The following is a 12,253-nucleotide window of genomic DNA, read 5'->3' as shown; positions in this document are numbered from 1 at the left end:
GAGAGGGGTGGGTTTCGGGGCGGGGTGGCATTAGGGACTCCGGAAAAGAAAGAGGAAAAATATGGGCAAACGAAAAAAAAGAGAAAAAATAACTTTATGCCTGGTTAGAGTTTGCAACAACAAAAAAGGAAGTATTTTTATGAAAATAAAATTTATTTTTATATTTTATAAAAAATTATGAAAAACATGAAAAAATTATTTTTTTTATCGGTTGAAAATTGAATTTTTTTTCTTTAAAGCTATTCTTGAGCCATCAAAATTTATTGATAATTTTTTTCTTTATTAAGGATATAATAAATATTTTACACAGTTTTTTCAGAAAAAGTAAATGCTCAATCTGAAGTGTACCATTTTTTCATAACCAACCAAACATGCTAAAACTATTTTTTCAGATATTATATTCTCAAAAATTAGTTTTTTAGAAAAAATATTTTGATGAACAAAAATTCTTCTTGCAAATCAATCGAGTCCTAAATGTTGGAGATGCAGAGGAAAGAGGCCTGGGAGATCGGCGAGAGTTGCGACTTTAGGGTGGTTGTTGAGTAAAAAATTAGATAAAGATCCCTGTCAAATAATAAATTACTTATAAGTTCTCAATTTTTAAATCGACCTATGACATAACCTGTTGTCTTTATGGTAGCTGGACTATGTGGAGAAAAATTACGCATTGGTTTCTTTTTGATAAATAAATTATTTATAGGTCTCCATGTTCCAAACTTTTTGCTTTAATTTATGGGGCATATGATTTATCACCCAGAAAAAAATATGAAATATGAGTCAGAAAAATACGAACAATCACATATTGTTTATAACCAACAAATTTTGGCAACATTTTTCAGATATTGAAAGGAAACTAGCCAGTTACAAGATGGATATTGAAGATAGCATGCTCTGGAGAGGTTTACAAAATTGTGGACATGGAGTACCCATGTATGATGTAGTGTATTATATTGTATGCAAGTGAAATGGTTTTGTCCTAGTACATGTATAAAAGCCTAATACAGGAATATTTGACTAACACCCAATGACTAACTTGATGAGAATACCCTAATAAGAGATGCTCCATTCAAATACGTCTTTTGCTTTCAGGATTAAGTCAGCTGGTAGTTTTCATTATCTGGTTTGAACATCTGCACTGTGGAACAGTTTTGCATCAAATTTTACTCTGCAGTCATCACCAGAATAATATCACATATTCTTTCTTATTCCAAGATATCTTTCCCCTTTTTTTTAGGAGGCCAAATTCACTAAGGAATGCTGTCCAGACTCTATTCAGAGTAAAAGAACTTGAATTAAACATTTAAACTTGCCCATATCACAATCAAAAACATCAGTAGCAGTAACTGTTCACTGTCAAACAGGTGGAACCATCTAAAACATGCAATATGTACGCAGAAATTTTCTCCATATCCAGTTATCTCTGCTCTATATATATATTGCAGGCTTCCTGGCTTCACCTTTTGAAAAGGATTTGCAACTTGGTTATAAGGCCTATATGGGAGTCGAATGAATATTTGAACTATGTGCCTTTTATATTTGTGCTGTTAATTAGGACATTATTCTTTCTATACCTAAACAATATTTAAAATAAGTTACTTTTTCGCATGTTTTGGCGCTTGTATTCTACCCTGACTGCGAGATTGAATACAGAGTTTCTAAACTTTTCAACCTCTCTCTCTCTCTTTCAAAGTTCCTTCATGCTTCTCACATGCAACGCTATAATTTGCTTGCTTGCTTGAACATTATTCATTTAGCTGTAGTTGGAGCTTCCAATATGATCTGTATAAATGAAACTACGGGCATCATAAAAGTTGACATATCATATCGTAGTTCCTGATATTGTCGGTATTATGAGATCTCCAACCTCCTAGACTCTTGCGTCTTCTTTCACAGCCTCGAGTCATTTTTCTCTTGAAAAATGCGCTGATGCCCTAGCATAATATCCTTATATAGCATAAAGAAACAATTAGTCACTCTTGGGGTTTGTTTGGTCAGGAACAATCTAATATACTTTACGTAAAAAATCTATATTTCTTTATAGCTGAGATTCTTTTAAGCTGTATAAAATGTCGATCAACATCTTTTCATGAAGATTCTGAAATCTACAAAATCCATGATATGAGAGTCAAACCTAAGAAATATTTTGTTCTATACGAGTCCTGCACCAATATGAGTATTTGTCATTGCTTCTCTACCTCCGTCACTTTGGATCACTTCTGAATTTCTTCGCACCTGCATTTGCCACACCTGATTCTGCTACTACACCTGCATTCATCAGTAAATTTACTCTGCAGTAGAATTTGAAAGGATCTATGTAGGTGCATGCAAGAGGGCAAAAACATCAAAGGTAAATCATTTATTGCAAATCTGACTTGCTTTTTATGGATTTTTGGGTTCTTTTGGTCTTGCGCGACAATAGAGCTGATGGGGATTATAGAGCTGCTAAGGTCATGCTGAGGCCTGCGTCACCTGGTACTGGAGTTATTGCCGGTGGAGCGATAGGGATCGTGTTGGAAATGGCTGGTGTGGAGAATGCTTGCTCAAGGAAAGCGGCTAGGGATGACGACCTCGTACGACCGAGTTTTGGAGACAGGCTAGCTGAGCATGTCAGTCTTTGCCGATTCCAGCTGTTGAGGCGATGGACCGAAGGGTATGGAGCGCGATGGGGAGATCAGAGGTGGGGGCCCAGGATTTACTCCGGGTAGTCAGCAGGCTTGCGGCTCGGCAAATTGTTGAAGGCTGGATCTGGCAGCTCCGCATCCACCCACGTGTGGCCTTGTTTATTTGGAAGGTGACGTGGGGTTGCTTGCTTACCAGAGGTATGCTTGCTCGGTGTGGGATGGGCATCTCTTCAGATTGCACGGACTACCTAGGGGTAGAGGACTCTATTTTTCATGCCCTCATCGGGTGCCCGAGGGCCACCCGGATCTGGAGGTACGCCTCGAGCCCCTATGGTCCTCGGCGGAGATGGTCGTCTACTGAGGAGTTCTTGCATTTCTTGACACCTTCTTGCGGAGCCCTGATCGGAGAGTACCAGGCATCAGGGCTGCCTATCTAGCCTATCATTGTTAGTTAGATAAGAATGCCTGGGTCTTTGAGAACAACAGAGCACTCCCAAGTCAGGTGGTGGAGAGGGCTCTTCTCCATATGGCAGAGTTCATCCGCTCTACCACATTATTGTCCCTTAGGATGGTCGGAGAAATTTGGAGCCCCTTTTTGCTCATGCAGTGCCCAGGACCGTGCTGGTCTCATGAGAGTCCCCACCCCCTGATTTCTTCAAGGTGAACTTTGACGGGAACGTTGGCAAGGGAGGGAGTACTAGAGGGGCCGGATTTGTCATCCGAGACCACACTACCAGATTAGTAGCGGTCGGGGGTCGGCAGATTTTTGATACTTCTGTGGTATGTGCTGAGCTTCGAGCTGCATGTGAGAGGGTCATCTGTGCGAGGCATATGGTGTGGGCGGATCACATTCTTCTTGAGGGCGACTCGGCCACGGTCATCGATTGGATCCGGAGTCCGGAATGGAGAGCCGGCTCTAGCCCACTTCTCTATGATATTCGTAGACTCTTAGATGAGAGTGCTCTCTTGAGGATATCACGAGTCTATGGGAAGACGAACAGTGCTGCTGATTGGGTAGTCTCCTATGCGGCCCATCGGAAGCTTTATTTAGGTGGACCATGAGGTGTGAGCTGCCTTTGTACAAAAAAAAAAAAAAAAAAAAAGCGGACCATGAGGTGTGAGCCGCCATTGTATAAAAAAAAAAAAAAACACACTGCAGCAGTTAGGGAGTGGAAATGTCCTTAACAAGGCAAGAGCTACGGTAGTTGCTGTACAGAAGATGAGGCAGTTCGGAGAACGTGGAATTCCAACGGAAGAATTATGGAAGTTGTCAAACTGAAGAATTATGGAAGTTGTCAAACTTAGCCCAGTTCTTTTTTATGGAACCAATACCCAGAATTTGAACCTTGGAGCTTTGGAAGAGCAAGCTCTTATAAGTAAGGCGTCAACCAACAACGCTTGCAGCTGTTCCTAACGGTTAATAATTTAAAACTCATTATCTGATATTCTATTAACATCTTCTTAAGCTGCAATTTACAGGGCCGCCGGGGTGATTGACGTGGAAATCGACTAATTTTACAGTCCATGGTTTCTCGTAATCACTCTCCGTCCGGTGGTGCTGATGTCAGGATGAACGGTGGGATGTGAAAGATTCCCTTCCCCAGCGCCTCCCTTAAAATTTCAAAATCCCGCCTTTCCTTTCCCTGATCCCTCCGCAAACGGCCTAAGCTCTTCTCCGCCGCCTCCACCTCCTCACCGGCCGAGAACCACAACATGGTCCACCCCGCACGGCTCCCCCCTACCACCAGCCCCCTCCGCAACTCCCCCAGGTAATCGAATAAAAAAAAGAAGAGTCTCCTCCGTCCCTTCCGTTCTTGTCCCAGTTTCATCTTTCCCTCTTTTCTTTCTTTCTTTCTTTCTTTTTTTCCTTCTTTCTTTCCTCCTCAGGGCGTCGCAGGAAAAATCCTCCCCCCGTTACCTCGCCGATCCCATTCTCCCCTGGCTCCGGTGAGCCTCCTCTCTTCTCCTCTTCCCCTCTCCCCAACACCCATTCCCGTTCTCCTCATTAATGGGTTTAACTCGCTCGTCTCAGGTCGATCCGCAAGGCTTTCGATGATTTCAGAAGAGATCCTGACGGCACCACCGCCGCTCCCTTCAAGAATCTCTTGGAAGACTGCATCAACAATTTCGCGGATGACAAGCGCTACCGCAACGACGTCAGATTCCTCAAGATCTGGATCCTCTATGTAAGCCCTCCTCCCATCTCCTCTCACCTTTCTTTGGAACCCTAATTTCGGGTTTTTTTTTTGTGTGTGTGTGTCTCCTAAGCTCCGTTGCTTCTGTTCGTTGGTGTGGTAGGGTGACGCGATTCAAGATTTCAAAAGGGTCTTCGAGATGCTGGAGGTGAAAGGAATCTGCCAAACTCACTCTCTGCTCTACGAGTCGTATGCGCTGTTTCATGCTTACAAAGGAAATCTGCTGGCGGCCCACGATGCTTATCATCTTGGCCTGTCCAGGTTCACCTCTTCTTGCCTCTTGTTCTGTTAATCAGATTTCTCTCTGGGTCCAGGCAATTGCGTTTTGATATTGTGGCGACTAAATTTTTGGTGATCAGGATTGCTGAGCCTCCAGACAGGCTCAAGAAGATGCACAACTTGTTCCTAGAAATTAATCAGAATGCCAGACCCGATCCCAAGGTATGGAAATCTTAGCTTGCAATTCTATCCTCTGTTTATGTCGCTTTTTTTTCCAGAACTTGGATGGCATTTCATTGGATTCTTATCACACAGTGTTTAAGGGTTGATTTATTATACAGGTTGAGTGAAAAATATATGGACGCTATCTTTGGTTTTCCTACTTATAAATTAATTTTCTTTTTCTTCCTTTCAAAAAAAAAAAAAACAGATGCTTCAAGTTTGCAAAGGCCTTTCCTTCTCTTACATAAATATCTAGTAGCCGTTATTAATTGATGCTAGCTTCTTTTATTCTCATTTTGTAGATTGATATGACCGGATTTTCAAGGCAGGAGCCGAATTATATAGACCCATGGTCAGCTTCTACCATCAGCAATCTACTGAAAAGGATGGATTTGGACATCAAAAAGTATAATGTGAGATGCATTCGATATGGTGAAGTAGTTTTCATTTAAACTGCATACTATCTATATTCCTAATTGTTACAGACTCATTTTAAAATCGTTCAGGGTTATTATCGGAGCAGTAAGATCTATTCAGGGAAAGTATCCCTGACTTCTCTACAGAATTCTTCAAGAAATAAAATTGTTGAGCTAGGTATTATCTTTTCCTTATTTTTGGTATGTACTATCTAATTTTAGGTTTTCTTCCTTGTTTTCCCTGAAAATTAGTTTGCCATGTCGTAGAATGAGAAATAAACAAAAACTGTTGTGGGGGATCATGAATATGACAATGATTTGCTTTCTCCTCTTCCCCATTTTCCATTCATGATCAGACATACTGTCTTATTTGTTAATGGAAAATGTATGAAAACGGCCATATTGCTCTTGTAATTCTATACTTACATGATGAAGCAAAATTTCATTCTTTAACAGTTCAATATGCATTTGTTTATCCAATGTTGATGATCAAGTTTCTTTTTTTTATTTTGTTTTGGAGCCTTATAATATTTATCCCAATTGTGTGATGTTTGAAGGTAATAGTAAATACCAGATCAGAGGCTGTTCGGGCCTGGGTGGATTTGCTCAAGTATATAAAGCTTATATTGACAGCAATCCTGATGATGTAGTTGCACTAAAGGTTATTCTTGCTCTCATCTGCATTTTCTCTTGGAATTGTCATGAGTTTTTAGAATTATATTTTGCCCGATTATCCTTTTTTGCAGATTCAAAAGCCTGCATATCCTTGGGAATTTTACATGTATCGCCAACTTGATAAGCGCGTCTCTGATGTTGAGGTCTGATTGCCTTTTAATTCTATCTGTGCTATACAACTTATTGTTATTAAATGCTGCTTACACTTGTAAACTGTTATGTCAGAGGCCATGCTTTGGATTTGCTCATAAAGTGCATATCTTTTCTGACTTGAGCGTTCTAGTTTGTGACTATTTTTCTCACGGAACTCTTCAGGTAACCACATACTGAATATTGTTGGCCAGTATGTTCTTAATTCTTACTTCTACTACCTGGATTTGTTCTGATATGTTCATTTGTGATTTTTTTCTGCTTTTATCTGTCTTGGATACATATGAATATCAAATGCATCTCACTTGACAGCTTCATGCAGGATGCTATCAATTCCCATCTGGTAATGCAGAAGCCTATGGAAGAAGTACTGTGCATTTATTACACAATAGAGTTGCTGCGCATGCTTGAAATTTTGCATAGTGTTGGCATAATTCATGGTGATTTCAAGCCAGATAATCTTCTTGTTCGGTACGCAAGGTAATTTCCTATCATTAGATTGATAGCCTCTCTCTCTCCCTCTCCCTCTCTATACACACACAACACACACTCTTTCGTTTCAAAGGAAGCATTTTTGTAGCCCATGAAAGAAGTACAGTAGCGGCACTATCAACTGTCTGTTGCTTCACCTGTTTTAACCAGCATGTATTATCACAAATGAATCAATTCTAAATAGCAGATATGAATGACAATGTTTGCTCTTTTTATCTGACACTTCACTCCTGCTTTGTTGTACTGGTATATGTTTCTGCAATAGCCAAATTAAATCTTTGATAGGAGTTTAAATTGAATCGTAGATTGTAGTATTTCCTTTTCCTTTTTCTTTTGTGATAACAAGTCTTCCAGTTATTTGGAAGAGAAATTGACCTCTCGTGACTTTTTATCAAAAGTTTGAAATTTCATGCTAACTGATTGGTTCCTTCCAAAAAGTGATTTTTTTTGGTTTGTAGCATTGTTATTGAAGTTCTCAGAATAATTTAAAATGATCAGCCCCCTTCTTTTTTTTCTTTAACTATCTCTAAAGCTTGAACTCCAACAATTTCTCCCTTGGAGTTCCATTGAGTATCAAATTCTAACTTAGTTTGCCAACTTTGTGCCCATGGTTCCTTGCATGGAGCCTTTAGAACCACAAACTATTATCAATTTGCTTACCTTTTTTTTTCCGTCTTGTCACACGGTTATTTGGCTGAATGAGAAGTTTGTCCATGTGCAATTGCTTTGTTGTTTTGGTTCTTAATTTGCATGAAGCTTACCTATACCTACTTGGACATCATAGGCTATTTCTCTAAATGCTTGTAAGCACCACCTATGAGGAACCATGTTCTCTTGTTTGATGTCTTAAAAACAATTCCTACTTATTCTCACACATATGGAAGTATGAAGAGCCATTTTTCCAAGAATACTTGGCATCTTTAAATGTCTTTTCTCCATGCTCCGTTCAGGTTGGAAATAGCAAAATTGCGTCAAATGGATTAGGTGGAATTTTTTTGGGAAAGAAATGGAGTGGTTTAATGGGTTAAAGCCATTCCATTATTTTGGTTGAATTATTTTAACTGGGTTAAGCAAAAATTGGCCATCATGTTTTCTGAAATCCCCATTCTATCCCTCTTTAAATGTGCTCTGGAGAGCAAATTGGATAGGGGAATGAAATTTATCATTAACCCCAAACCAAATGGGGCCTAAGTGAATAAAAGGCCTAAGAATGTAGTGATCACATTTTGTCAAGGTTTTTTTTTTCATCGACCATGGATCCATTGCTTGTTACAATGGTAAAAATGCTTGGGTTGACAAGCACAACGGCACGAGGTTAAGTCTTGGAGCTGCCATTTTGTGCGAAAAAAAGAAGTTGAAGATTAGGTTTGTTCCTAGTTTGCCCCTCCTAGGATTCTGCGTTGTGGGGTCCATAATGATGCCAACAAATTTTATCTTGTTCTTTCATTATTTTGTTGTATTTTTTCCATTTTCCTTGCAAACAATTTTTTTTTCGGTGATACATTACTTTTTAACTGTTCTCTTTTTCCTTTTTCTGATGTGGAAGGGAAGATTTGTCGGAGGATACATTCAACAGCAGGCCCGGACCTTGGCGTGATCAGGTTATATCATTACTTTTTAGTGGAGTAGTCTGGTCAAGTGTGTTGTAGTACATACCATTATCAGCCTGAGACTGTCATTTCTTAGAGATTTATAGTATTTTGCTGCAGGGACTATGCCTTGTCGACTGGGGAAGGGGGATAGATCTGAGCCTTTTTCCAGCTGGTATAGAATTTCATGGGGACTGCCGAACTTCTGGATTTCGTTGTGTTGAGATGCAGGAAAATCGAACATGGACATATCAAGTACGTGTTTACGTACTTCAGATCACTTTACTTGCCAAATGCTTGATATCCCCTCTCATTTACTAAACAAGAATCTTTTGTGGTACAGGTTGACACTTATGGACTCTGTGTTATTGTGCATATGATGCTTCATGGATCTTACATGACTGTCGAAAAGAAGGTTAATCCAGATGGAAGCCATCACTATCAACCTAAATCACCACTCAAAAGGTATTGCATCAAATGTCATCAAATTTATTCCTCTGTTCAAGCCAGCTGATCCTGTGCTACTGCGTTAGCTGTTTCCATCTTGTCCATAACCATAGACCCCTGGCCCAGCTATTTGATTTTGGAATAATCTTTTGGTCTAATGAATTTGAAGTTCTCCTCATACATAGTGAGATATAAAATTAGCACTTCTATAATCTTAACTCTCTTGGTTTCTGTAACTCTGAATTTCTATTCTGGAATATTTTTGATCTTCAGGTATTGGAATGTTGCTTTGTGGAAAAACCTCTTTTCTGGATTGCTCAACATACAGTCCAATGACAGTGACGTACCCCTGCTGCAGAGTTTAAGAAGATCCTTTGAGGAGTACATTGGCAGTAACCCACAACTTATAAATAAATTAAAACATTTACTGGTGAAGCAGAAGGCATCCTTGTGTTCAGCTTAGCCCGTTCTCTGGCCCAAATTTATCAATATTATCTGTTCATTCAACTAACTAAGATTGTATAACATCCAATGTACATAACGGATTGGACAGTAGCTGCATACCATAAATCTCATGGTATGATATGTTTGTCTGTTTGACTTGCATGAGCTTGCACTCTGAAGCCATGTCAAGTGAATGAAGCTGTAAGCAGTTGTTTAGTGTCTTCAGTTTCGGATCTTCTTGAACAATATAAACAGCCACATAACTGGATGATTTCCAGTACAAAGTAGAAAGAGTTTGCAAAGGAAGGCTGATGCCGGACCAGGACAGGAGAAGGGCTGATGCGGTGAAAGTCCAACTTGGAATGACTGTTGCTTCTGCAAAACTAGGAGATAGAGGAAGAGGGAGGAAGAAGAGGAGAATAAGAGAGGAAGAGAGGCAGACAAGAGGAGAAGAAGAGAGGAGGAAGAAAGAGACGGGAAGGGAGGAAGACAGATGGTAGGTAGAGAGGTGGGGAAGAAAACTTTTAATACTTTATTAAACCTTAATCATGAAAATAGTTTCTTATATATAGGGCCCAAATAAATACAATGCTACGTCTTTAATCTTGCTCTTTTTTAAAAGAGATATTAAATGTAGAATACCCTAAGTATAGGATGTAGCAAAGTAATATTCTCGGTGAGTTCGAGATCGAATCCATAGGGATTTGACAGTAAACAAAAACTAAAGGCTAAATAATATTCGGATTGACAAAAATATAACTAAGGCGTCAGGATTCAGCCTAGTACTTCATTATGCTTTTCTTTTAATCACCTATTATCTCAGTTAGATTTGAATGAAGACCTAATCGGAAAGTGGAGCCGTGAAAATACCAATTAATGATTAATATAGTAGATTTAGTTTTATGGGCAGCATTATAGTAATTTTATTTTAAACTACAGAGATTTCTAAGCATCTATTATATCCGAGGAAAATAACAAATCAAAAAAAATATATAAGTTTGAAATAATTCTTATAAATCTACTGCACCATAAATCAAATAAAAAACATTAAAATCCCATTGATGATTAAAGAAAATACATGAAGAAAATGCTAGGCTTTTTCCTAGACTTAGCTAAAAGAGATTTAGCTACTCATATGAGATGGAAGCATTTTTATAAAAGGGATTAGCAAAGAATAAATAAAATAAAACATAAATCCCTTTTTTTTTCTTTCTTCTATTCAGAGAATAGAGTGCTCTGTTTTCTTTTTTTTTTTCTTTTCTCTTCCGATGGTTCCCTAGCTTCCTCTCTTTCCCCGGATCACCTCTCCTCCTCCTTTCTCGCCTGGCTGGATTCCCTCCTCCCTCGCCAGCTGGCTTCTTCCCTTTCCTCCACCAGAAGGATGATGAATCGTGGCCCCCTGGTCGCCTCTCCCCCTTGCTCCATGTCGTCCTCCTCCCCCTCTCTCCTATGCAAAATGAATCCCCTCTTATAGCATGTTGAAGGTGCGACTGGGAAGATCCGAAAGCAACGCTGCGACGATCGCGGTTGCAAGTTATTGCGGACGCTTAGGAACCTGCTGGGAGCGGATGAGATGCATGGAGGTTTGGAAGATAGGAACGTAGCTGAAACGCTTGGATTTGAATGCAGAACCCACGAATGAGACGCGGATTGGATGAAGTTGAATTGCTTGGAACTCTTCGGCTGCTGGGACGCTTCCGCTGTTGCTTGGATGCATGGAATACGCGGGGGAACGCGGATGAGCTGGGAAGAGATGCTCGAACGTTGGGATGCTCCTCACGGACGCGTGCTCTGTTCGTTGGGGAGATGCTTCACGGGTAAATGGGATGAATGAAGTGTGGATGGCCATTGGGGTGTTGAGAAGACTCCTCGGCTGGAATTTATTCACTGGGAACATTGCTGGGATGTTGAATGCGGCTTGGAATGATCCGGTTGCAGATGAGATGCCACGAAGCTTGGAGACTCTTCAGATGGATTAAATTTGTTCGCTGGGAAGGAAGTTTGAAGATGGTGGGATGCGAACGGTTTGGCTTCGGTGTTCCCTTGCTGCCATTAAGATGTTGCTCCGGTTGCATGTGCTGGGAGGTCATGGACGGTTGGATTTATGGATAGCTTTTGGGAAGTTTGCTTCGAATCAAAGAGCCTGGGGAGTTGAGATGCTTGCTTGGCTGGATGCGTGGGAATTTTAGGTTAGGAACCGTTGGATCGCCTCATCACTGATGCTGGGGAATTTGTTGAGCTCGGGCTGCTGGGCATTGGGCTCAAACCCAGTGTTATTAGGTCTCTTGAATTTCTTGCACTCTAGCACAAATAAAACATTAATTAATCAATTTTATTAATAAAGATTAGCTATAATACTAATTAAGATGGTATGAAGATTTCACTTTTGTGCTCTCATCACACCCCCCAACTAGTCTATTGCTAGTCTCTAGCAATTTAGTGTGAAAATGATAAAATGATGGTGCAAAAGTATTGTTTATTTTTATTAATATATATCAATATGCATGAATTAAAATAAATACTCACTTTCGTAAAGCATTACGATTGCACTTAGCACGTGCAACAAGCCGTTAAACCTCTAGGTTATCCTAGTGGACGAGTGTTGTCTCGTGAGGGTTTGCAGTGATGTTACCCACAAACATCATTTTAAAAGATACTCTAAAACATAGCAACCCTTAAGGCAAATGTAAATGTGACGTCTCAGAATACCTATACCTCCACCACAATTAGGTACCGCTTGAGTTCTGGGTGCACTACTCAAATTCACAAGTGTTAACTACCAT

At 40.0% G+C, this 12,253-nt stretch overlaps 1 protein-coding gene across 1 annotated transcript; it reads left to right on the top strand.

Annotated features, from left to right (window-relative positions):
* The first annotated feature begins 4,255 nt into the window (after positions 1-4,255).
* On the top strand, positions 4,256-9,695 carry LOC103707190 (mitotic checkpoint serine/threonine-protein kinase BUB1). The gene is made up of 15 exons (XM_039126061.1): positions 4,256-4,390; positions 4,509-4,568; positions 4,654-4,807; positions 4,920-5,077; positions 5,176-5,257; positions 5,560-5,670; positions 5,764-5,851; positions 6,231-6,334; positions 6,420-6,491; positions 6,574-6,663; positions 6,821-6,978; positions 8,537-8,591; positions 8,700-8,834; positions 8,923-9,044; positions 9,300-9,695. The coding sequence occupies exons 1-15, from the start codon at positions 4,335-4,337 to the stop codon at positions 9,487-9,489; spliced, it is 1,635 nt and encodes a 544-aa protein (XP_038981989.1). The 5' UTR covers positions 4,256-4,334; the 3' UTR covers positions 9,490-9,695.
* Positions 9,696-12,253: the final 2,558 nt, after the last annotated feature.

The sequence above is a fragment of the Phoenix dactylifera genome, chromosome 4, assembly GCF_009389715.1.
Source record: "Phoenix dactylifera cultivar Barhee BC4 chromosome 4, palm_55x_up_171113_PBpolish2nd_filt_p, whole genome shotgun sequence".
NCBI lineage: Eukaryota > Viridiplantae > Streptophyta > Magnoliopsida > Arecales > Arecaceae > Phoenix > Phoenix dactylifera.
Note: the sequence above shows the minus strand (reverse complement) of the source record. Positions and strands in the feature narration are given on the sequence as shown.

Bases quoted from the DNA above. Each gene is read 5' to 3' on its own strand.
- LOC103707190 (XM_039126061.1), top strand. From the start codon at position 4,335: ATGGTCCACCCCGCACGGCTCCCCCCTACCACCAGCCCCCTCCGCAAC. The intron at 6,335-6,419 runs GTTATTCTTGCT...CCTTTTTTGCAG, and splicing joins ATGATGTAGTTGCACTAAAG to ATTCAAAAGCCTGCATATCC. The intron at 6,492-6,573 runs GTCTGATTGCCT...CTGTTATGTCAG, and splicing joins AGCGCGTCTCTGATGTTGAG to AGGCCATGCTTTGGATTTGC.